This window comes from Cherax quadricarinatus, chromosome 56, assembly GCF_038502225.1.
Source record: "Cherax quadricarinatus isolate ZL_2023a chromosome 56, ASM3850222v1, whole genome shotgun sequence".
Lineage (NCBI taxonomy): Eukaryota > Metazoa > Arthropoda > Malacostraca > Decapoda > Parastacidae > Cherax > Cherax quadricarinatus.
This window is the reverse complement of record NC_091347.1, coordinates 18,429,741-18,456,364: the sequence shown is the minus strand read 5'-3', so window position 1 is coordinate 18,456,364 and position 26,624 is coordinate 18,429,741. Positions and strand designations below refer to the sequence as shown.

The following is a 26,624-nucleotide window of genomic DNA, read 5'->3' as shown; positions in this document are numbered from 1 at the left end:
CATGTACTACTGTCTAGTACAGTGGAACCTTGACTTACGAGTGTCCCAACATATGAGTTTCTTGAGATATGAGCCGTCGATCGGTTGATTTTTTCCTCTGAGTTACGAGCCAACATTTGAGTTACGAGCCACCTCCCCCCCCCCCCCACTTCCCCCTCAACCCAAAACCTGGACACCTCTCTTGTTTATCTATGATTTCATGCTTTAATTCCATGAAAATCATCCTCTTTTTCTTATCAGCAATGTCCTTTACTTACGTACTTTCTTAGGACCCATGGTTAGAAAAGTGAAATTTGGTCAAATGACTGTAAAAATGTAAGCAAATCAGGAGAGAATCACTCCCACAGCTAGGTAAACAGTGCACTGAGTTGACTTCATTCTGAAGCTCTCGGTGTTATAATAATGTATTTTTATTATTAATTTAGGGAACTGAAGCTCTATTGTTATTGTAATAATTATTATTATTGATAATTTAGGGAACTGAAGCTCTATCATTATTATAATAATTATTATTATTATTATTTTTATTTTTATTATTATTATTATTAATTTAGAGAACTTGAGCACATATCCAATTCCCTAGATCAAGAGCCCCTTGCCAGTATCAAGGTTCCTTGACTCTGGTGAGGGTCTCTTGATCTAGGGAATTGGATGTACTCTAGTTCCCTAAATTAATAATAATAATAATAATAATAATTATAATAATGATAGAGCTTCAGTTCCCTAAATCATCAATAATAATAATTATTATTATTACAATAACGATAGAGCTTCAGTTCACTAAGGTAATAATAAAAATGTATAATAATTCAGAATGCTGCCGCTAGTTGGCAGTACACGTTGACATCACTGTCGAAGCAGTTCTCTCCTGCTTTGCTTACAGTTTTGATAGTCATTTAGCCAAATTTCACTTTTCTAACCATGGGTCCTAAGAAAATAAGTGCAAAGGACAGTGCTGAGAAGAAAAAGACAATGATTTCCATGGAATTAATGCATGAAATCATAGATAAACATAAGCAAAGTGCACAAATTGTGGATTTAGCCAGACAATACCAGCACAGTTCATCTACTACAGCGGACCCTTGACTAACGATTTTAATCCGTTCCAGAGAGCTTGTCCGTAGTCGAATTTATCATTAGCCGAATTAATTTTCCCCATAAGAAATAATGGAAATCCAATTAATCCATTCCAGACAGCCAAAAGTATTAAAAAAATTTTTTTTTTTACATGAAATATACATTTCCCTACAAAGAAAACAATGAGACATGCACAATAATTACATAAATAAATACTAATATGACACTTACCTTTATTGAAGAGTATTGATGAGTGATGAGACACTGTTTTTCTTGAACGCTCTGGGATTTTCAGAATGATACATGAGTAAAGGCTTCACCTTGCAATCCCCACTAGCATTACAACAAAACATGAGAGTTAGCCTGTCTTTCATAAGCTTGTGTCCTGGGAGTGCCTTTTCCTCCTGAGTAATGTAGGTCCTGTTTGGCATTTTCTTCCAGAACAGGCCTGTTTTGTTACAACTGAACGCTTGTTGGGGTTGGAATTTTTCAGCTTCACCACTGTGTATGCCACTACGATTCTTAAATCTCTCAAACCAACCTTTGCTGGCCTTAAATTCGCCAATATGAGCACTAGTTCCAGGCATTTTTTCCTGTTCACCTGGGTGTTAGTCGACTGGTGTAGGTCTCATCCTGGGGGACAAGATTAAGGACCCGAATGGAAATAAGTTAGACAATCCTCGATGATGCACTGACTTTCTTGGGTTATCTTGGGTGGCTAACCCACTGGGGTTAATTGTTTCTCGGTAATTGTTTCTCGTTTAGCCACACCAACAACACTCTCTCCACATCTCGAGTAGTACAGCTGACGGTGGTGCAGCAACAGCTGACCGTAGTACAGCAGCAGCTGATGGTGATGCAGCAGCAGCTGACCATGGTACAGCAGCAGCTGACAGTGGTGCAGCAGCAGCTAATGGTGGTGCAGCAACAGCAGCAGCTGACAGTGATTAAACAAAACAAACTCTATATCAGTTATGTTCAGTGTGTAAGTACATATGCACTCTATATAAACAGTTTATTTCTTTACATTCTGTAGTGTATTATGATTTGTGTTTATATACGATATTTTCAATGGTTTCTTTAGAATACTCCATTTTCTTTTACAATAAGAGCATGGGAAGATACTCTCAGTATATACACAGGAAATGGTGGATGATTCCGCCACTGCCTCTACCACCATATTGTGGCCTATTTTATTCATTCTAGAGTATATATAATGTTTGTGTGTTAATTATATTGTTTATTATGTCATATTAGATGAATTGTGATAGATAAGTCGTACAGTTGATAATAGCGTCATATTCAAGTATTTTTTTCTCTTCTCTCCAGAGTGCAGGAACGAATTAATGGCTTTTCAATTAATTTAAATGAGGAAAATTAATTTGATATACAGTGGACCCCCGAGTTTCGTGATTAACCCCTTCAGGGTCCAAGGCCCAAAACTGAAGTGCTGCCCCAGTGTCCAAGAATTTTCAAAAAAAAAAATTTGTTATTTTTTCTTATGAAATGGTAGAGAATCTCTTTGTGAAGGTAATAAAACAAAAAGTACGAAATTTGATGGAAAATTGACGAAATTATGCTCTCGCGAATTTTGATGTGTCAGCGATATTTACGAATCGGCAATTTTGCCGACTTTGACTCCCATTTTAGGCCAATTACATTATTCCAATCAACCAAATTCTTAGCTATTTCACTAGTATTACTTCTATTCTATCGATTGAGCACAAGAAATCGCCAAGTCAACTATTTCAACTACAAATTAAGTGATCGGAAATTGTTAATTTGGCCAATTTAACACAAAGTTCAAAATATTCCAATTTCAAAATAGGGTCCAGAATAAACAATGTAGGTATTCCTGGAACTAAACTAACATTTCCTCTGTTCATTAGTTACGTTTTGAGGCTTTACAAATAAATTCCATTTTCATTTTTTATTCACATAATGAATTTTTATTCACATCAAAAAATAGAAGATTTACTGTTATGCAATACTGTAATAATTGTATAAATATCATCAACATATTTGTGAATGCATATTAGACCCACCAGCTGGCGTGCATTAGACGTGTGAGGTCGTTTGTTTACTCTTGAATATCGGCAAAAATTTAACATTTCTGCTACTTTGAGCTCAGTTTCAAGCCATTTCCAGTGCTAAAACCAATCAAAATCATCTCTATTTCTGTAATATGTCTTCCATTCTATCAAATAAGACCAAGAAATCGCAAATACAACTATAAAAAACATACGAAAAAACACTGCAAAGTCGCTGTTTTAATCGAAAAATCATGATTTCAGTTTTTTTCTCTCATTATACACAGTGTGCTGCAGGATCTGTTTTATGTGGTGCACACATACCACATAGATGTATTCTCTCACATCTAGGCCCAAATGTACCACTCACAATTTATCAGAGTGAGCTGAGCTCGTGACGTAGATCTACGGTTTGGACCCTGAACGTAAAGCCGTAGATCTACGGGACGGACCCTGAAAGGGTTAATCCGTTCCAGAGAGCCCGCCGAAGGTTGAAAAACACGAAACTCGAAACCATTTTCCCCATAAGAAATAATGGAAATAAAATTAATCCGTTCCAGACACCCAAAAATATTAAAATATTTTTTTCAAATTAAATAAAGATTTACATAATGAAAACAATCAGAAATCAAGTACATGCATTTAAAATAAATAATAATAACATTACACTTACCTTTACTGAAGACTTCTGGGTGGATGGAAGATGGGAGGAGGTGATAGGAGGAAGGTGTACACTATTGTTTGGAAGGAGAATCTCCTTCCATTAGGACTTTAGGTAGCAAGTCCTTATCTGGGGTTACTTCCCTTCTTTTAATGCCACTGGGATCAACTTGAGAGTCACTGGACCCCTGGCACACAAAATCTCTCTCCAGAGAGGTCTTTTTCTGGTGCTTCTTTAAGATTTCCCTGAAGTGGGACACAACACTGTCATTGTACATGTTGCAAATACGGCTTCTTTCAGCTTGGTCAGGGTGATACTTTTCAACAAAACTTTGCAACTCATTCCACACATGTCCTTAATCACTGAAGAAGGCACCTCATCCACTCCCTCTTCCTCCTCCTCTGAAGCAAGTTCCTCGGCTGTGGTCTGATGCTGTTCCAGTTGAAGCTCTTGCAGTTCGTCAGTGGTTAGCTCTTCCCTGTGGTCCTCCACCAACTCTTCCACATCCCCGTCACTCACTTTATTTACCAAAGGGCTTGCACTAGCTTTCCTTGGGTCCATGATGACTTATTTAGCAGTTGCAAGCACAAAAAACAATGGATTATTATGAAATGTATTGTATGAATCTGCAGGGTGATGGTCATGTGTTGGTAAACAATGGCACACTGAGCGTGAATGGCGTGGGAGACTGGCTTTGTGTGCGCGGTGACGGGTGGATGGGTACCGGATGGTTGCCGAAACACGAGTTTTTTCACGAAACTTGAGGCCAAATTTTTCCCAAAAAACTCGCCAAAGGCCGAATTTCGCGAAGTCGAGGCTGCCGAAACTCGGGGGTCCACTGTACAAGTAAACTGAGTTACGAGCTAGCTCCTGGAACGTATTAAACTCGTAAATCAAGGTTCCACTGTACTTGCATAAAGTAATTCATTGTATTTGTTCCCCAGGCACAAGAAGGTGAAATGAAGGTAGATTAGAGAATAGTACAGAGTACAAAAAGTAGTGTTTGAGGCACATATTAATGTAGGAAAAATTCTCACTGCTCTGTAGACCTTTTTTCGGATATGTGCTTGATGCGGGTGTTTAATTGTAACCCTTTCATTGTTGTTACTTCTCTCTCAGTGGGGCAATTTTAAAAATAAAAGAATTATCTTCTAAAAGGGGGAGAGAATAATGTCCTAAAGGTTGACACCAAAAAATGCAAAATTTGATGGGAAACTTATGGAAATGTACAGGCATGAATTTTAAGGTCTGAGAGTATTTTATGCAACTGCAATTTCACCCCATTTTATGGGTTATCTTATGTCAATTTCAGAGCCCAAACTGATCCAATTTCTAGATATTGCATTTATGTGTCTTCCATTCTAGTAATTGAACACAAAAAACTGCCCATTCAAATATCAGACGTATCCCATAAAAGGCCTAGAATTCAGTAATTTTTGCCAGCTTTACAAAAAATTCCATACATTTCACTCTAAAAAGTTTAAGATGAACATCGTAGGCATTCCAGCCACTAAAGCAACCTCTCAGCTCACACAATAAGTGTCTATGGTTCGATTCCCAGTATGGATGGAAACAATGGGAGTGTTTCCTTACACCTGCTGTCCCTGTTCACCTAGCAGTAATTAGGTACGTGGGTATTAGCTAACTGATGTGCATTGCATTCTGGGGGACAAGATTAACCTAAGTTGCCCAAAATGCTCTGCATAACCAGGGGGTTTGTATATAGTATTTCATTGATGTCAGGTGGGTTTGCATCATGTATTTGTAGGAATAAAGAATATTATTTTCTCTGTTCATTAACCTCATCTCCAGTTCCATCCGTTGAGTGATCAGAGAAAGTGCATTGTTTGTTAACTTATCTTGGCAACACTGCTCACTCAATAAATACATTGCTGACCCATATGAATACTCCAGGATCAGAGATCATGAATTCTATATTGCAGAAGCCTAAAGAAATTAGTCTAAGTCCTACCCCTGTCAACTAAAATGTTAACAATATTATGTTAATGGAGCAACACTAAACCTGTAGTGAGCATATGGCATGTTGGAAATAATCAGCATTCATCCAAAGTCACTGACTTGTGGGGTTATTTTTGGTAATTTACATGAGGTGTCCAGAGGCTCAGCTCACACACTGGGGTCCGAGAACTGAATCCCAGGTATGGCTGGAAAACATTAGGAAGTGTTTCCATAAGATACCTGCTGTCCCTGTTCACCCATCAGTAAGGTGAGTACCTTGGTGTTAGGTGCTGGTGTGGGTCGCATCCTGGGACAAAACCGACCTAACTTGCCCGAAATATTGTGCATAACAGTAGTATGTCATTAATGTCAGCTAGGCCTGTATACCTTGTATGTGTACTTGTTGAAATAAATATATTATCATTATTATTATTAATTACTTAGATCCAAAGCCTCTCGCCAACATCGAGGATCTAGGAAGACTATAACCAAGGTTGATTTCCGGTGGCCTATCGCTTAGAATGGAATAAAGACACAAATTGCTGTTAAAAGAAACTTTAATGTCTATGACTGCAATTTGTGTGTTTTAATTAAAACAAATAGTCTTTATACATAAGATTTGTTATGCAATGTTTGTAATTATATTACTCACTCAGCGGATTCAATTTCTATAGACATTATGTAATGATGAGGCCGCCTTCACCAAAATCTTAGATTTTCACGGAAGGCAGCAGTTACCTCTTCTTGTTTTATTTTAAAGATAAAAAAAAAAACACTGTTGTCTTGATCTTGCAGATATAAACAACACTTTTCTACCTCGAGGCCACAGCGTCTAGTAGTTGTTGTTGGGTATGTAGAGGCCAGTGACAGCTTACCTTTCAAATACAAACACCATTTCTTTGTTTAATAAGTAAATAGGTTTATTAGGTACAGGTACACATTATATAATAATAATATCTTTATTTATACAAGTGCATGTATATGGTATATATTCATTACAAAGAAGGCCTCTTGTGAAAATTTGTGTGGACTGCCTCCAAGTGAGTCGCCTACCCTGGCAAACTCTGTTGACACCGAGCTCTGAGGTGGGTACCTCAAATTCAAATTCCCCTCAAGGAAGGTTCCTTGATGTTGGTGAGGGGCTCTTGATTTAGGGAATTGGATCTGTGCTCCGGTTCCCCGAATTAAGCCTGAATGCCTTCCACATCCCCCCCCCCCCCAGGCGCTGTATAATCCTCCGGGTTTAGCGCTTCCCCCTTTATTATAATAATAATAATAATCAAATTCAAATTCAAATTCAAAGTTTATTCTCTATAAAAATTACAATATTGAATTTACAGAATTTGGTTGTTGTGTGGTTTACATGTAGTTAAATAATGATTACAGAGTGTACCACTAGAACGCCTAGCATGGCTAGGCATTTCGGGCAGACTTAGTTTAAGGCCCCAAAAAGCCTCCCCACACTCCTAATAACTTCCCCAGGCCCGGTACAACCTCCTTAGGCCTCTAATAACCTTCCCAGGTACCTAATAACCTCCCCAGGCCCTTGATAATCTCAAAAAAACCTGTATAAGCTCCCCAGGCACTGCGTAACCTCCCCAGGCCACATATATCCTCCACAGGGTCCTAATAACCTCCCCAGGCTATTAACAACTTCCCAAGGCCCCTAATAGCCTCCCCAGGCCCCTAATAACCTCCCCAGGCCCGATATAACCTCGCCATTCACCTAATAACCTTCCCCATGCCGTGTATAACCTCCCCAGGCCCCTAATAACCTTACCCATTACGTGTATAACCTCCTCAGGCCCCTAATAACCTCTCCATGCCCCTAATAACTTCCGAAGGTCATGCACAACCTCCCTAGGCCCCTAATAACCTCCCCATACACCTAATAACATCTGCAGGTCCCTGATAATCTCAACAGGCCCTGTATAAGCACCCCAGGCCATGCATAACCTCCATAGGCCTCGTATGGCATCGCCAGGCACCTAATAACCTACCCAGGCCCATAATAACCTCTTCAGGCCCCTAATAACCTCACCAAGCCCGGTATAAACTCCCCAAGCCCCTAATAACCTCCCCAGGCTCTTGATAATCTCCCCACGTCCTGTATAAGCTCCCCTGGCCTTGCATGACGTCGTAAAGCCCAGCATATCGTCCCCAGGCTCCTAATAACCTCCTGAGGCCTTTAATAACCTCCCCAGGCCACTAATAACCTCCCCAGGCCCCTAATTACTTCCCGAGGTCCCATTTAATCTCTCCAGGCTCTAATAACCTCACTAGGCTCCTAACAACCTCCCCAGGCCCCTAATAACCTCCCCAGGCCGCACATAACCTCCCGAGGTCCCGAATAACCGGAACTCTCTCCAGGTAAACTCCAGGTAAACAAGGCCTGTAATAACCTCCACAGGCCCCTAATAACCTCCCCAGGCCTTTGATAATCTCCCAAGGCCCTGTATAAGCTCCCCAAGCCCTGGATAACCTCCTCTGGCCCTGTATATCGTTCCCAGGTTCCTAGTAAACTCCCCAAGCCTCTAACAACCTCCCCAGGCCCCTAATTACCTCCCCAGGCCCATATTAACCTGTTCAAGCTCCTGATAACCTCCCCAGGCCCCGCGTAACCTCCTCAGGCCCCTAATAACCTCCCCCGGCGCTTAATAACTTCCCCAGGTTCTGTTTAACCTATCCAGGTCCCTAATAATCTCCCCAGGCCCTGAATAACTTTCCGAGGCCGTCAATAACCTCCCCAGAGCCCTAATTACCTTTCCATGACCCTAAAAATCTCCCCATGTTGTGCATAACCTCCACGGGCCCCTAATAACCTCCCCAGGCCCCTAATAACCTACCCAGGTCCTTGATAATCTTCAAAGGCTCTGTAGAAGATCCCCAGGCCCAGCAAAACCTCACCAGGCCCCGTGTATCCTGCACAGGATACTAACAACTTCCCCAGGCCCCTAATAACCTCCCGAGGCCACTAATAACCTTCCCAGGCCCTTTATAACCTCACCATTCCCCTAATAAGCTCCCCAGGCCTCTAATAACCTCCCCAGGCCCCTAATAACCTTCCTAGGTTGCACATAACCTCCTCATGCCCCAAATAACCTCCCCTGGCCCCTAATAACTTCCCCAGGACCTGTATAACCTTCCCAGGCCCCTAATAACCTCCCCGTGCCGTGTATAACCTCCCCAGGCCCCTAATATCCTCTCCAGGTCTCTAATAACTTTTGCAGGTCATGCACAACCTCCCTAGGCCCCTAATAACCTCCCCAGGCACCTAATAACCTCTGCAGACCCCTGATAATCTCAACAAGCCATGTATAAGCACCCCAGGTCACGCATAACCTCCTCAGGCCTCGTATATCATCCCCAGGCTCCTAATAACCTCACCAGGCCCCTAATAACCTTCACAGGCCCATAATTACTTCCCAGGTCCCGATTAACCTCTCCAGGCCCCTAATAACCTCCCCAGGCCATAAATAACCTCCTGAAGCCGCTAATAACCTACCCAGGCCTTTCATAACCTCCCCACGCCTCTAATAACCACCCCAGGTTGCACATAACCTCCCCAGGCCCCTAATAACCTCCCCAAGCCCTGTATAATCTCCCTGGCCTCTAATAACCTCCCCAGGCCGCTAATAACCTCCCCACTCTGCATATAACCTCCCCATGCCCCTAATAACCTCCAAAGGCCCCTAATAGCTTTCCCAGGTTCGTGATAATCTCCCCAGGCCCTGTATAAGCTCTCAACGCTCCTAATAACCTCCCCAGGCCCATAACAACTTTCCCAGGCCCCTAATAACCTCCCCAGACCCCTAATAACCTCCCCAGGCCCAATATAACCTAGCCATTCCTCTAATAACCTCCCAAGGCCTCTAATAACGTCAACAGGCCCGTAATAACCTCCCCAGCTTGCGCATAACGTCTTAAGGCCCCAAAAAACCTCCCCACACTCCTAATAACTTCCCCAGGCCCGGTATAACCTTCTTAGGCCTCTAATAACCTTCCCAGGTACCTAATAACCTCCCCAGGCCCTCGATAATCTCAAAAGGCCCTGTATAAGCTCCCCAGGCCCTGCGTAACCTCCCAAGGCCACATATATCCTCCACAGGGTCCTAATAACCTCCCCAGGCTATTAACAACTTCCCCAGGCCCCTCATAGCCTCCCAAGGCCCCTAATAACCTCCCCAGGCCCCATATAACCTCGCCATTCCCCTAATAACATCCCCAGGCCTCTAATAACCTCCCCAGGCCCCTAATAACCTTCCAAGGTTGTGCATAACTTCTCCAGGCCATAAATAACCTCCCCAGGCCCCTAATAACCTCACTTTGCCGTGTATAACCTCCCCAGCCCCTAACAACATCCCCATGCCCCTAATAAGTTCCCCAGGACCTGTATAACCTCTCCAGACCTCGAATAACCTAGCCAGGCCTCTAATAACCTCCCCACGCCCCTAATAACCTTCCAAAGTTGTGCATAACCTCTCCAGGCCATAAATAACCTCCCCATGCCCCTAATAACTTCCTCACGACCTGTATAACCTCCCAGATCCTAATAACCTCCCCAGGCCCTTAATAACTTCCCCAGGTCCTGTTTAAACTTTCCAGGTCCCTGAAAATCTCCCAATGCCATCAATAACCTTCCGAGGCCACTAATAACCTGCCCAGGGCCCTAATAGCCTCCCCAGGACCCTAAAAGCCTCTCAACGTTGTGCATAACCTCCATAGGCCCCCTAATAACCTCCCCAGTCTCTTGATAATCTCCCCAGGCTCTGTAGAAGCTCCCCGGGCCCAGCAAAACCTCCCCAGGCCCTTTATAACCTCCCCAGGCCCTATATTATCTCACAATTCCCTTAATAACCTCCCCAGGCCACTAATAACCTCCCCAGGCCCCTAATAACCTCCCTAGGTTGCACATAACCTCCCCATTCCCGAAATAACCTCCCCAGGCCCCTAATAACTTCCCAGGACCTGTATAACCTCCACAGGCCCCTAATAACCTTACCCATTACGTGTATAACCTCCCCAGGCCCCTAATAACCTCTCCAGGCCTCTAATAACTTCCGAATGTCATGCACAACCTCCCTAGGCCCCTAATAACCTCCCCAGGTATCTAATAACCTCTGCAGGCCACTGATAATCTCAACAGGCCATGTATGAGCACCCCAGGCCACGCATAACCTCCCCAGGCCTCGTATGTCATCGCCAGGCTCCTAATAACCTCCCCAGGCCCATAATAATCTCTTCAGGCCCCTAATAACCTCACCAGGCCCCGTACAACCTCCCAAAGCCCCTAATAACCTCCCCAGGTCCTTGATAATCTCCCCACGTCCTATATAAGCTCCCCTGGCCCTGCATGATGTCCCAAGGCCCCGTATATCGTCTCCAGGCTCCTAATAACCTCCTCAGGCCTTTAATAACCTTCCCAGGCCACTAATAACCTCCCCAGGCTGCGCATAACCTCCCCAGACACCTAATAACCTTCCCAGGCCCCTGATTACTTTCCGAGGTCCCGTTTAATCTCTCCAGGCTCTAATAACCTTCCCAGGCTGCGCTTAACCTCCCCAGGCCACTAATAACGTCCACAGGCCCATTATATCCTCCCGAGGTCCCTAATAACCTCCATAGGCTCCTAACAACCTCCCCGGGCCCATAATAACCTCTTCAGCCCTCCTAATAACCTCCCGAGGCCCCGAATAACCTCACAATCCCCGTAATAACCTCCACAAGCCCCTAATAACCTCCCCAGGACCTTAAAAATCTACGCAGATTCTGCATAAGCTCCCCAAGCCCTGCATAACCTCCCCTGGCCCTGTATAACATTCCCAGCTTCCTAATAAACTCCCCAAGCCTCTAACAACCTCCTCATGCCCCTAATAACCTCCCCAGGCGCTTAATAACTTCCCCAGGTTCTGTTTAACCTATCCAGGTCCCTAATAATCTCCACAGGCCCTGAATAATCTCCCGAGGCCGCCAATAACCTCCCCAGGGCCCTAATAACCTTTCCAGGACCCTAAAATCTCCCTATGTTGTTCATGACCTCCACAGGCCCCTAATTCAAATTCAAATTCAAATTGAAAGTTTATTCTCTATAAGGATTACAATGTTGATTTTACAGAAATTTGGTTATTGTGTGGTTTACATGTTGTAAAATAGTGATTACAGAGTGTACCACTAGAACGCTTAGCATGGCTAGGCATTTCGGGCAGACTTAGTTTTATTCTTAATTGTAAAATATTACAAATTATGAGGTAAGTTGGTATTATGGCTAAGTGACTAAATACTAGTTTGTGAGTTTAGCAATGTGAATGCTTTTGTTTTGGCACAGTACATAGTTTCAGTATTGGAGTATCACAGGATTCATTATTTTAAGATTGAGATTAATATTTCTGTTTATGGTCAAATGAGTGAGTGAGTGTAAGTGTGAACCACCAGGTGGTATTCGTGTAGTTAGTTGACGGGGTGTATCAGGGAGATAAGATGTTTTCTAATGGTAGTTTTGAAGGTGATGAATGTGTCTGCAGTTCTAGAGTTCTCAGGTAGGGTATTCCAGATTTTAGGGCCTTTGACATACATTGAATTTTTGTAAAGGTTTAGTCGGACACGGGGAATGTCGTAGAGATGTTTGTGTCTGGTGTTATGCCTGTGGGTTCTGTCACAACTATCAAGAAAGCATTTTAGGTCAAGGTTGATATTAGAGTTTAAGGCCCTGTAGATGTAGATTGCACAGTAGTAAGTGTGGATGTACTGAACTGGGAGTAAGTTTAGGTCTATGAAGAGTGGGGGGGTGTGTTGCCAGGGATGGGATTTAGTGATTATTCTTACTGCAGCTTTTTGTTGGGTTATTATTGGCTTTAGGTGTGTTGCTGCAGTTGATCCCCAAGCACAAATAGCATAGGTGAGGTATGGATAAATAAGTGAGTGGTATAGTGTGAGAAGGGCATTTTGCGGCACGTAGTATCGTATCTAGGAGAGGATCCCAACCGTTTTGGATACTTTTTTGGTTATATGCTGGATATGGGTGCTGAAATTCAGGTTGTTGTCAAGGTATAAGCCTAGGAATTTGCCCCCATTATTTCTGGTAATTAGAGTGTTGTCAATCTTAATGTTAATTTGTGCATCTCCTGCTCTGCTACCAAACATAATATAGTAGGTTTTGTCAGTGTTAAGCGTAAGTTTATTGGCTGTCATCCAAGTCGATATTTTAATCAGCTCCTCATTCACAATGGTGTTGAGGGTGGCAAGATTAGGGTGAGAGATGACATAAGTCGTGTCATCAGCAAAGAGAATGGGTTTCAGGTGTTGGGATACGTTTGGAAGGTCACTGATGTATATGGGGAAGAGCAGGGGACCAAGGACACTTCCCTGCGGAACTCCTGTATCAAGTGGCCGTGTTGCTGATGCTGTGTCTTTAATGGTGACGTACTGATACCTATTAGTAATGTAAGATTTGAAATAAGCAAGCGCATGGCCTCTGGTTTCAAATGGTTTCGTTGTGCACTACCTAGCAGGTTATTAATAGAATATTCAAGAGGTTGCTAGTAGAATTGCAGTAAATCAACCATTCAAATCATTATGAAGCTGTGTGTAGTCTGTGGTCAGTCAAACAAACGGGCTTCCACATGCATAAATTGTCATTTTTGTGGAAATTGGTGTCACGCCCCTTGTGCAGATATCCAAGAACTAGCTACAAGCAGTATTAAAACAGGGAAGTGTTTTTGGGTATGCCCAAATGAGATAAATCTGTGGACTAAAATCACAAGGGTATTAAAAGAGGTCAACATCAAAGCTGATTTCATAGAAAACCTGGAAGCTTTCTACAACAGATGGGAACATAAAAAGTCTGGGCTGAATGGTAATGCCCTTGATACTGGCCATGTAGTCAGAAACTGTAAGGCTGGAGATGATGTCCTGGTAGTCAGTAAATGGGGGGCTGATAGTGCTGTCCTGGGAGACAGTAATGGTGAAGCTGGAGGTGCTGTCCTGGGAGACAGTAATGGTGAAGCTGGAGGTGCTGTCCTGGGAGACAGTAATGGTGAAGCTGGAGATGCTGTCCTGGGAGACAGTAATGGGGAAGCTGGAGATGCTGTCCTGGGAGACAGTAATGGTGAAGCTGGAGATTTTGTCCAGGTAGTCGGGAATTATACGCAGGAAGGAATACATATAAATGACCTCATAGGGGACAGGAGCCATAGTAGGGAAACAAGTGTAGTCAAAGATAAGATAAAACCAATATTGCAAACTAGAAATACCGCAGGAAATAGCAAACAAGAGGACTCCACTAGCAATAGTGAAGATATATTACCAAAAACAACTGGTGGGAGCTCCATTGTTGGTGCTAGGGAGGATAGAAGTAAGACAGGGAAACATGCACCAACAGGGAATACAGTCACAGAAACCCAAGGCAAACGGAAACCAAGCCTGTGCACATACTATGCATTCGGTATCTGCTGGCATGGGAAATCTGGAAAAACAGATGGGACGTGCAACTATGACCACCCTAGAAAATGCCATGCCCATATGACAACAGGAAAATGCAAACTCCCTTCCTGTAAGCTTTTTCACCCTGAACTGTGTACCTCTTCAGTACAGGAAAGACTGTGCTATAACTTAAATTGCCAGGCATACCATCTAAAGGGGACAAAAAGATACAAAACATCCAGGCCATGGGAAAACCTGGGTAGCCACAGCCAATCAAGAGGGAGAGGTTTTTTAGTGCCAGGAAGGAAAAAAAACTGGCAGGAAATGGCAGAAATCGTACACCAAATCCAGTCATTCCTGGAGTGGAACCACAGTCGATGGCCTCCACTCCAAACCAACAGATACAGATACTAATGCCGGAAAAAAATCCCCCCCCCCAGTACCAACAATACCACCAGTCCGATAACATTCTTCTTTGCAAATATACAGGGTCTAAAGCCAGCAACAAACAACAAAATACCTTTCATCCGTGGACTGCTTGCAGAGGCAAAGGCAATGTTCGCGGCTTTCACTGAGACCCACATAAAGGATCACTTGGACAACGAAATATGGATCCCAGGTTACAACCTATACAGATGTGACAGAGTGAACAGGCAAAAGGGGGGGGTTGGCCTGTACATTGCAGAGTCACTTGTTTGCACAGAACTGCTAAATGCCTCAAATGATGTAGTGGAAGTTTTAGCAGTAAAGGTCGAGAACCAAAACCTAGTCATTGTGGTAGTCTACAAGCCTCCGAATGCAACATCCCAGCAATTCCAGGAACAGCTGTTAAAAATTGACCACTGTCTGGAAAACCTTCCAGCTCCTGCACCCAACATCTTGCTCCTGGGGGATTTCAACTTAAGGCACCTAAAATGGAGGAATATAGCAAATAATATTGTTGCAGTAATAACACCAGGAGGCAGCTCTGATGAAAACTCACACTCACGCGAGCTTTTAAATCTCTGCACAAAATTCAATTTAAACCAGCAAATAATAGAGCCTACTAGACTGGAGAATACACTAGACCTCATCTTCACTAACAATGATGATCTGATAAGAAATGTCACCATATCAAAAACAATATACTCAGATCACAACATAATTGAGGTTCAGTCATGTATGCGCGGAGCCCCAGACCGACATAATGAGATTAGTCACGAGGGAGCATTCACCAAATTCAACTTCAATAACAAAAACATAAAGTGGGACCAAGTAAACCAAGTCCTAACCGATATAAGCTGGGAAGATATACTAAGCAACACAGACCCCAACTTATGCCTAGAACAGATTAACTCGGTGGCACTCGATGTATGCACAAGGCTTATTCCTCTAAGAAAAAGGAGGAGTAGATGTAAAACAGAAAGAGACAGGCGCTCCCTTTACAGGCGACGGAAAAGAATAACAGAGCGGCTAAAAGAGGTCAATATATCTGAAATGCGTAGGGAGACACTGGTCAGAGAAATAGCAAGCATCGAACTTAAGCTAAAAGAATCCTTTAGGAGTCAGGAATCGTGGGAAGAACTAAAAGCCATAAATGAAATCGAAAGAAACCCAAAGTATTTCTTCTCCTATGCCAAATCAAAATCGAGAACAATGTCCAGTATTGGGCCCCTACTTAAACAAGATGGGTCCTACACAGATGACAGCAAGGAAATGAGTGAGCTACTCAAGTCCCAATATGACTCAGTTTTTAGCAAGCCGCTAACCAGACTGAGAGTCGAAGATCAAAATGAATTTTTTATGAGAGAGCCACAAAATTTGATTAACACAAGCCTATCCGATGTTATCCTGACGCCAAATGACTTCGAACAGGCGATAAATGACATGCCCATGCACTCTGCCCCAGGGCCAGACTCATGGAACTCTGTGTTCATCAAGAACTGCAAGAAGCCCCTATCACGAGCCTTTTCCATCCTATGGAGAGGGAGCATGGACACGGGGGTCGTCCCTCAGTTACTAAAAACAACAGACATAGCCCCACTCCACAAAGGGGGCAGTAAAGCAATAGCAAAGAACTACAGACCAATAGCACTAACATCCCATATCATAAAAATCTTTGAAAGGGTCCTAAGAAGCAAGATCACCACCCATCTAGAAACCCATCAGTTACACAACCCAGGGCAACATGGGTTTAGAACAGGTCGCTCCTGTCTGTCTCAACTATTGGATCACTACGACAAGGTCCTAAATGCACTAGAAGACAAAAAGAATGCAGATGTAATATATACAGACTTTGCAAAAGCCTTCGACAAGCGTGACCATGGCGTAATAGCGCACAAAATGCGTGCTAAAGGAATAACAGGAAAAGTCGGTCGATGGATCTATAATTTCCTCACTAACAGAACACAGAGAGTAGTCGTCAACAGAGTAAAGTCCGAGGCAGCTACGGTGAAAAGCTCTGTTCCACAAGGCACAGTACTAGCTCCCATCTTGTTCCTCATCCTCATATCCGACATAGACAAGGATGTCAGCCACAGCACCGTGTCTTCCTTTGCAGATGACACCCGAATCTGCATGACAGTGTCTTCCATTGCAGACACTGCAAGGCTCCAGGCGGACATCAACCAAATCTTTCAGTGGGCTGCGGAAAACAATATGAAGTTCAACGATGAGAAATTTCAATTACTCAGATATGGTAAACATGAGGAAATTAAATCTTCATCAGAGTACAAAACAAATTCTGGCCACAAAATAGAGCGAAACACCAACGTCAAAGACCTGGGAGTGATTATGTCGGAGGATCTCACCTTCAAGGACCATAACATTGTATCAATCGCATCTGCTAGAAAAATGACAGGATGGATAATGAGAACCTTCAAAACTAGGGAGGCCAAGCCCATGATGACACTCTTCAGGTCACTTGTTTTATCTAGGCTGGAATATTGCTGCACTCTAACAGCACCTTTCAAGGCAGGTGAAATTGCCGACCTAGAAAATGTACAGAGAACTTTCACGGCCCGCATAACGGAGATAAAACACCTCAATTACTGGGAGCGCTTGAGGTTTCTAAACCTGTATTCCCTGGAACGCAGGAGGGAGAGATACATGATTATATACACCTGGAAAATCCTAGAGGGACTAGTACCGAACTTGCACACGAAAATCACTCACTACGAAAGCAAAAGACTTGGCAGACGATGCACCATCCCCCCAATGAAAAGCAGGGGTGTCACTAGCACGTTAAGAGACCATACAATAAGTGTCAGGGGCCCGAGACTGTTCAACTGCCTCCCAGCATACATAAGGGGGATTACCAACAGACCCCTGGCAGTCTTCAAGCTGGCACTGGACAATCACCTAAAGTCAGTTCCTGATCAGCCGGGCTGTGGCTCGTACGTTGGTTTGCGTGCAGCCAGCAGCAACAGCCTGGTTGATCAGGGGCTGATCCACCAGGAGGCCTGGTCACAGACCGGGCCGCGGGGGCGTTGACCCCCGAAACTCTCTCCAGGTAAACTCCAGGTAAACTCCAGGCAGATGACACCCGAATCTGCATGACAGTGTCTTCCATTGCAGACACTGCAAAGCTCCAGGCGGACATCAACCAAATCTTTCAGTGGGCTGCAGAAAACAATATGAAGTTCAACGATGAGAAATTTCAATTACTCAGATATGGTAAACATGAGGAAATTAAATCTTCATCAGAGTACAAAACAAATTCTGGCCACAAAATAGAGTGAAACACCAACGTCAAAGACCTGGGAGTGATCATGTCAGAGGATCTCACCTTCAAGGACCATAACATTGTATCAATCGCATCTGCTAGAAAAATGACAGGATGGATAATGAGAACCTTCAAAACTAGGGAGGCCAAACCCATGATGACACTCTTCAGGTCACTTGTTCTATCTAGGCTGGAATATTGCTGCACACTAACAGCACCTTTCAAGGCAGGTGAAATTGCCGACCTAGAAAATGTACAGAGAACTTTCACGGCGCGCATAACGGAGATAAAACACCTCAATTATTGGGAGCGCTTGAGGTTCCTAAACCTGTATTCCCTGGAATGCAGGAGGGAGAGATACATGATTATATACACCTGGAAAATCCTAGAGGGACTAGTACCGAACTTGCACACGAAAATCACTCACTACGGAAGCAAAAGACTTGGCAGACGATGCACCATCCCCCCAATGAAAAGCAGGGGTGTCACTAGCACGTTAAGAGACCATACAATAAGTGTCAGGGGCCCGAGACTGTTCAACTGCCTCCCAGCACACATAAGGGGGATTACCAACAGACCCCTGGCAGTCTTCAAGCTGGCACTGGACAAGCACCTAAAGTCAGTTCCGGATCAGCCGGGCTGTGGCTCGTACGTTGGTTTGCGTGCAGCCAGCAGCAACAGCCTGGTTGATCAGGCTCTGATCCACCAGGAGGCCTGGTCACAGACCGGGCCGTGGGGGCGTTGACCCCCGGAACTCTCTCCAGGTAAACTCCAGGTTATACCATAATGATCAAGTTTGTGGAGTAGGATGTCGTGATCTACTGTGTCAAAAGCTTTTCTTAGGTCAATAAAAATTCCTAGTGGATATTCCTTATTTTCCAATGCTGTGTAAAGCAGATCTAGCATTTTTATGATTGCATCATTAGTGCTTTTATTTTTCTTGAATCCAAATTGGCAGGGGTTGAGTATGTTTTGAGCCGTTATAAATGAATAGAGTCTCCTGTGCACAAGTTTCTCAAAGATTTTGGATAGCAATGGTAAGTTAGATATTGGCCTGTAGTTGTTTAAGTCTGTAGGGTCACCACCTTTATGTATTGGTGTAACCCTTGCCATCTTGAGTAGTTTCGGGAAGGTGCTAGTCTCTAGTGACTTGTTAAAAAGTAATGAAATAGCATGCGAAAGGACATGGGCCGCTCGCTTGTACAGTAATGGTGGGACATGAGACAGATTCCCCGAGTTATTTTTAAGTGACTTTATAATCTCAGTGACTTCCGTGGGCTCAGTTGGTGCAAGATAGAAGGAATTAGGAAAATTCCCATCTAGGTAGTCCCCGGCATGGGCATTGGTATGTGGGATTTTACTGGCGAGATTAGATCCTATGGTTGAGAAGAAGTCGTTTATCTTGTTAGCTGTGTCAGTGGGATGTAGTAGTGTTTCATTAGGTTTAGTTAGGACAATATTCTTGGTTTTTCTCAGTTTGTGGGTCCCTAGAATCTGAGAGAGTGTTTTCCAGGTCTTTTTTATATCTCCTCTAGTGTCTGTGAATCTACTGGAGTAGTATAGTTGTTTGGCTTTCTTTATTACTTTGGTGAGAGCTGATGAATAGTGTTTAAGAATATCTTTGTGTATTAAGCCCTGTCTATATTGCTTTTCATATTGGTGTTTCTTCCCCAGGGCCCCTAATAACCTCCCCAGGCCCTTGATAATCTCCCCAAGCTCCCCTTCCCCTAATAACCTCTCCAGGTCTCTAATAACCTCCCCAGGCCCCTAATAACCTCCCTATGTTGCACATAACCTCCCCATGCCCCAAATAACTTCCCCAGGCCCCTAATAACTTCCCCAGGACCTGCATAACCTCCCCAGGCCCCTAATAACCTCTCCCCATGCCGTGTATAACCTCCCCAGGCCCCTAATAACCTCTCCAGGTCCCTAATAACTTCCGCAGGTCATGCACAACCTCCCTAGGCCCATAATAACCTCCCCAGGCACCTAATAACCTCTGCAGACCCATGATAATCTCAACAAGCCCTGTATAAGCACCCCAGGCCACGCATAACCTCCCCAGGCTTCGTATATCATCCCCAGGCTCCTAATAACCTCCCCAGGCCCATAATAACCTCTTCAGGCCCCTAATAACCTCACCAGGCCCCGTATAACCTCCCCAGGCCCCTAATAACCTTCACAGGCCCCTAATAACTTCCCCAGGTCCCGTTTAACCTCTGCAGGCCTCTAATAATCTCCCCAGGCCCTGAATAACCTCCCGAGGCCGTTAATAACCTTCCCAGGCCTTTAATAACCTCCCCAGGCCCCTAATAAGCTCCCCAGGCCCCTAATAACGTCCCCAGGCTCCTAACAACCTCCCCACGCCTCTAATAACCACCCCAGATTGCACATAACCTCCCAAGGCCCCTAATAACCTCCCGAAGCCCTGCATAAGCTCCCCTGGCCTCTAATAACCTTCCCAGGCCGCTAATAGCCTCCCAACGCTGCACATAACCTCCCCGTGCCCCTAATAACCTCCCAAGGCCCCTAATAACATTGTCAGGTTCGTGATAATCTCCCCAGGCCCTGTATAAGCTCCCAAGGCTCCTAATAACCTCCCCAGGCTCATAACAACTTTCCCAGCCCCCTAATAAGATAAGATAAGATAAGATTTCGTTCGGATTTTTAACCCCGGAGGGTTAGCCACCCAGGATAACCCAAGAAAGTCAGTGCGTCATCGAGGACTGTCTAACTTATTTCCATTGGGGTCCTTAATCTTGTCCCCCAGGATGCGACCCACACCAGTCGACTAACACCCAGGTACCTATTTGCTGCTAGGTGAACAGGACAACAGGTGTAAGGAAACGTGTCGAATGTTTCCACCCGCCGGGAATCGAACCCGGGCCCTCCGTGTGTGAAGCGGGAGCTTTAGCCACCAGGCCACCGGGCCCAGGCCCAATATAACCTAGCCATTCCCCTAATAACCTCCCAATGCCTCTAATAACGTCAACAGGCCCGTGATAACCTCCCCAGCTTGCGCATAACGTCCCAAGGCCCCAAATAACCTCCCCAAACTCCTAATCACTTCGCCAGGCCCGGTATAACCTCCTTAGGCCCCTAATAACCTTCCCGGGTACCTAATAACCTACCAAGGCCCTTGCTAATCTCAAAAGGCCCTGTATAAGTTCCCCAGGCCCTGCGTAACCTCCCCAGGCCATGTATATCCTCCACAGAGTCCTAATAATCTCCCCAGGTTCTTAACAACTTCCCCAGGCCCCTAATAACCTCCCCAGGTCCCATATAACCTCGCCATTCCCCTAATAACTTCCCCAGGCATCTAATAACCTCCAGAGACCCTTGATAATCTCAACAGGCCCTGTATAAGCACCCAAGGCCCCGCATAATCTCCCACTGCATCATATATCATCCCCAGCCTCCTAATAACCTCCCAAGGCCCATAATGACCTCTTTAGGCCCCTAAAACCCTACCCAGGCCCCATATAACCTCCCCAGGCCCCTAATAACCATCACAGGCCCCTAATAACTTCTCCAGGTCCCCTTTAACCTCTCCAGGCCCATAATAACCTCCCCAGGCCCTGAATAAACCCTTGAGGCCACTAATAACCTCCCCAGACCCCTAATAACCTTCCCAAGGCCCCTAATAAGCTCTTCAGGCCCCTAATAACCTCCCCAGGCTCCTAATAACCTCCCCACGCCCCTAACAACCTACCCAGTTTGCGCATAACCTCACCAGGCCCCTAATAACCTCCCCAAGCCCTGTATTAGCTCCCCAGGCCTCTAATAACCTCCCCAGGCCCCTAATAACCTCCCCAGGCCCCTAATAACCTCCCCATGAAGCGTATAGCCTCCCCAGGCCCCTAATAACCTCTGCAGGCCCATAATAACTTCCCAAAGCCGCGCATAACCTCCCTAGGCCCCTAATAACTTCCCCAATCATCTAATAACCTCCCCAGGATCCTGATAATCTCAACAGGCCTGTATAAGCTCCCCAGGCCCAGAATAACCTTCCCAGGCCTCGTATATCATCACCAGGCTCCTAATAACCTCCCCAGGCCCATAATAAACTCTTAAGGCTCCTAATGGCCTCCCGAGGCCTTGTATAACTTAAGGCTCCTGATGGCCTCCCGAGGCCTTGTATAACCTCCCGAGGCCCCTAATTACCTCCCCAGGGCCCTAATATCTTTCCCAGATCCCGTTTAGCCTCCCTGGCCCCTAATAACCTCCCCCAGAACTGAATAACCTCCCGAGGCCGCTAATAACTTCCCAGGCCCCTAATAACCTCCCCAGGCCCCTAATAACTCCCACACGTACCTAATAACCTCCCCAGGCACATGGTAATCTCAACAGACCCTGTATAAGCTCTCCAGACCCTGCATAACCTCCCCAGGCCCCGTATATCGTCCCCAGGCTCCTAATAACCTCCTAAGGCACCTAATAACCTCCCCAGGCCCTTAATAATCTCCTCAGACCCCTAATAACCTCCACAGGTTCCTCATAATCTCCGCAGGCCCCTAATAACTATCCCAGGCCCTGCATAACGTCCCCAGGCCCTGTATATCGTCCCCAGGCCTCATATATCGTCCCCAGGGTTTTAATAACCTAGTATCACACACCTGGGGAGGTTATTAGGGGCTTGGGGAGGTTATTAGAGGCCTGAAGAGGTTATTAGGTGCCTTTGGAGGGTATTAGGGGCTGAGGCGGTTATTAGGGCTCTGTGGAGGTTATAAGAGGCCTGGGGAGGTTATGCGGGGTCTGGGAAGCTTATACAGTGCCTGTTGTTTTAAGGGGACTGAGGAGGTTATACAGGGTCTGTGAAAGTTGTTATGAGCCTGAGGAGGTTATTTGGGGCCTGTGAAGGTTATGCACAACCTGAGGAGAATATTAGGGGCCTGCGGAGGTTGTTAGAGGCATGGGGAGATTATTAGGGGAATGGCAGGGTTATATGGGGCCTGAGGAGATTATTAGAGGCATTTTGAGGTTATTAGGGAACTGGGGAAGTTATTAGGGGCCTGTGGAGGTTATTAGGAACCTGTGGAGGATACACAGGGCATGGGGAGGTTATGTGGGGCCTGGGGAACTTATACAGGGCCTGGGGAGATTATCACGAGCTTGGGGAGGTTATTAGTGGCCTTGGGAGGTTATTAGGGGCCTGGGGAGGTTTATTAGGGGTCTGGGGAGGGTATTAGGGGCCTGGGGAGGTTATTCGGGGTGTGGGGAGGTTATTAGGAGCATGATGAGATTATTAGGGACCTTGGGAGGTTATGAGGGACCTGGGGAGGTTATTAGAGGCCTTGGGAGGTTATTATCAGCCTCGGGAGGTTATTCAGAACCTTAGGATATGTGAGTGGCCTGGAGAGTTTAAACGAGACCTTGGGAAGTTATTAGGGGCCGGGGAGGTTATTAGGGGTTTCAGAAGGTTATTATGGGTATAGGGAGCTTATTAGGAGTCTGGGGATGATGTGCGAGGCCTGGGGAGGTTATGCGGGGCCTGGGGAGCTGATACAGGGGCTGTTGAGATTAACAGGGGCCTGGGGAGGTTATTCTGAGCCTGGGGATGATATGTGGGGCCTGGGGAGGTTATGCGGGGCCTTGGAAGCTTATACAGGGCCTGTTGAGATTATCAGGGGCCTGGGTAGGTTATTAGGTGCCTGGGGAGGTTATTAGGGTCCTGGGGAGGTTATTAAGGGCCTGGGTAGGTTATTAGGAGCCTGGGGATGATATATGGGGCCTGGGGAGGTTATGCGGGGCCTTGGGAGCTTATACAGGGCCTGTTGAGATTATCAGGGGCATGGGAAGGTTATTAGGTGCCTTGGGAGGTTATTAGGGCCCTGGGGAGGTTATTAAGGGCGTGGGGAGGTTATTAGGAGCCTGGGGATGATATATGGGGCCTGGGGAGGTTATGTGGGGCCTTGGTAGCTTATACAGGGCCTGTTGAGATTATCAGGGGCCTGGGGAGGTTATTAGGTGCCTGGGGAGGATATTAGGGCCCTGGGGAAGATATTAAAGGCCTGAGGAAGCTATTAGGAGCCAGGGGACGATATACTATGCCGGTGGAGGTTATACAGGGCCTGGGGAGATTATCAAGGGACTGGGGAGGTTATTAGGGGCATAGGGAGGTTATTAGAGGCCTGGGGAGGTTATTAAAAGTCTGGGGAGGTTATACATTACATGGGGAGGTTATTAGGAGCGTGGGGAGGTTACACAGGGCTTGGGGAAGATATAAAGGGCCTGGGGAGGTTATTTGGAGCCTGTGGAGGCTATGTGCAACATTGGAAGGTCATTAAAAGCCTGGAGAGGTTATTAGAGGCCTGGGGAGGTTATTAGGGGCCTGGAGAGGTTTTTATTGGGAATGTAGAGGTTATGTGGGGCGTGGTGAGGTTATTAGGGGCCTGGAGAGGTTATTAGAGGCCTGGGGAGGTTTTTATTGGGAATGTAGAGGTTATGTGGGGCGTGGTGAGGTTATTAGGGGCCTGGGGATGTTATCAGGGGCCTGGGGAGGTTATTAGGGGCCTTGAGAGGTTATTAGTGGTCTTGGGAGGTTACACAGGGAATGGGGAGGTTACAAAAGGCCTGGACAGGTTATTAGGGGCCTTGGGACCTATTCTGGGGCCTGGTGACCTTTTCTGGGGCCTGGGGACCTTTTCTGGGGCTGGGGACCTTTTCTGAGGCCTGGGAACCTTTTCGAGAGCCTGGGGACCTTTCCAGGGCATGAGGACCTATTTTGAAGCCTGAGGAACTTTATTGGGGCCTGGGGACCTTTTGTGGGGAAGGGGGACCTTTTCCGAGGCCTGGAGACCTTTTCGGGGCCTGGGGACCTATTATGGGGCCTGAGAACTGTTTCTGGGGCCTGGGAGCCTTTTCTGGGAGCTGGGGACTTTTTCTGGGGCCTGGGGACCTTTTGGGGGGCCTGGGGACCTTTTGGGGGGCCTGGGGACCTTTTGGGGGGCCTGGGGACCTTTTGGGGGGCCTGGGGACGTGTTCATTGCCTGGGGACCTATTCTGGAACCTTGGGACCTTTTCTGGGGCCTGGGGACCTTTTCTGTGGCCTGGAAACCTTTCTGGTGATTGGGGACATTTTCGGGGCCTGGGGACGTATTCTTTGGCCTGGGGACCCTTTCTGGGGCCTGAGGACCTTTCCTGGGGCTGGGGACCTTTTCTGAGGCCTGGGAACCTTTTCGAGGGCCTGGGAACCTTTTCAGGGCCTGGGGACCTTTTCAGGGCCTGGGGACCAATTTTGAAGCCTGTGGACCTTTATTGGGGCTTGGGGAACTTTTCTGGGGCCTGGGGACCTTTTCTGGGGCCTGGGGACCTTTTCTGTGGCCTGGAAACCTTTCTGAGGGCCTGGGGACATTTTCGGGGCCTGGGGACCTATTCTTTGGCCTGGGGACCTTTTCTGGGGCCTTGGAACCTTTTCTGGGGCTGGGGACCTTTTCTGAGGCCTGGGGACCTTTTCGAGGGCCTGGGGACCTTTTCATGGCCTGGGGACCTTTTCAGTGGCTGGGGATCTATTTTGAAGCCTGTGGGCCTTTATTGGGGCCTGGGGAACTTTTCTGGAGTCTGGGGACCTTTTCTGGGGCCTGGGGACCTTTTCTGGGGCTTGGGGACCTTTTGGGGGCCTGGGGACCATTTTGTGGCCTGGGGACCTATTCTGGGGCCTGTGGACTTTTTCTGGGGCCTGGGAACCTATTCTGGGGCTTGGGGACCTTTTCGAGGGTCTGGGGACCTTTTCGGGGCCTGGGGACCTATTCTGAAGCCTGGGGACCTTTTCTGCGGCCTGGAAACCTTTTTAAAGGCCTGGGGACATTTTCGGGGCCGGGGGACCCATTCTGGGGCCTGGGGACCTTTTGAGGGTGATGGAGAATTTTTCTTGGGCCTGGGGACCTTTTCTGTGCCTTGGGGACCTTTTCGAGTTCCTTGGGAACCTTTTCGGGGCCTGGGGACCTATTCTGGATCCTGGGGATCTTTTCGAAGGTCTGGAGACCTTTTCGGGGCATGGGGACCTTTTCGGGGGCCTGGGAACCTTTCTGAAGCCTGGGGACCTATTCTGGGGCCTGGAAACCTTTTCTGGGGCCTGGGGACCTTTTCTGGGGCCTGGGGACCTTTTTATGGGACTGGGGACCTTCTCTAAGGCGTAGGGACCTTTTTGGGGCGGGGCCTGGAGACCTTTTCGGGGCCTGGGGACCTTTTCTGGGGCCTGGGAACCTTTTCTGGGGCCTGGGGATCTTTTCTTGGAACAGGGTACCTGTTGTGGAGCCTGGGAACCTTTTTGAGCCTGGGGACCATTTCGGGGCCTGATGACCTATTCTGGGCCCTGGGGAATTTTTATGGGGCCTGGGGACCTTTTCTGTTGCCTGGAGACTTTTTTAGTGCCTGAGGACCTTTTCTGGGGCCTGATGACCTTTTCGGGGGCCTGGGGACCTTTTCTTGGCCTGGGACCCTATTCTAGGGCCTGGGGACCTTTTCTGAGGAGTGGGGACCTTTTCCGGGGCCTGCAGACCTTTTCTGGGGCATGGGGATTTTTTCCGGGGCCTGGGGACCTCTTTGTGGGACTGGGGACGTTTTCGGGGCCTTGGGACATATTCTGGGTCCTGGGGACCTTTTCTGGGGCCTGGGGATCTTTTCTAGGGCCCGAGGATCTTTTCTGGGGTCTGGGGACCTTTTCGGGAGCTTGGGGACCTTTTCGGGGCCTGGGGACCTATTCTGGAGCCTGGGGACCTTCTCTAGGGCCTGGGGGCGTTTTCGGGGCCTGGGGACCTATTCTGGGGCCTGGAGA

General features: G+C 46.5%; 1 protein-coding gene across 11 annotated transcripts in view; it reads right to left on the bottom strand.

Annotated features, from left to right (window-relative positions):
- Smu1 (Smu1 spliceosomal factor) overlaps positions 1-26,624 on the bottom strand; it is a 154,416-nt gene that overhangs the window by 80,780 nt on the left and 47,012 nt on the right. The window contains exon 1 of one of the 11 annotated variants that reach the window (XM_053794276.2): positions 6,380-6,594. The exons of 9 other annotated variants lie outside the window; for them this stretch is intronic. In XM_053794276.2, coding sequence (XP_053650251.2) covers positions 6,380-6,405 — 26 coding nt within the window. In that variant the 5' untranslated portion in view covers positions 6,406-6,594. Of the gene's footprint in view, positions 1-1,308; positions 1,986-6,379; positions 6,595-26,624 lie in introns of those variants that run through there. One more of the 11 variants, XM_070097133.1, reaches the window with a different exon arrangement.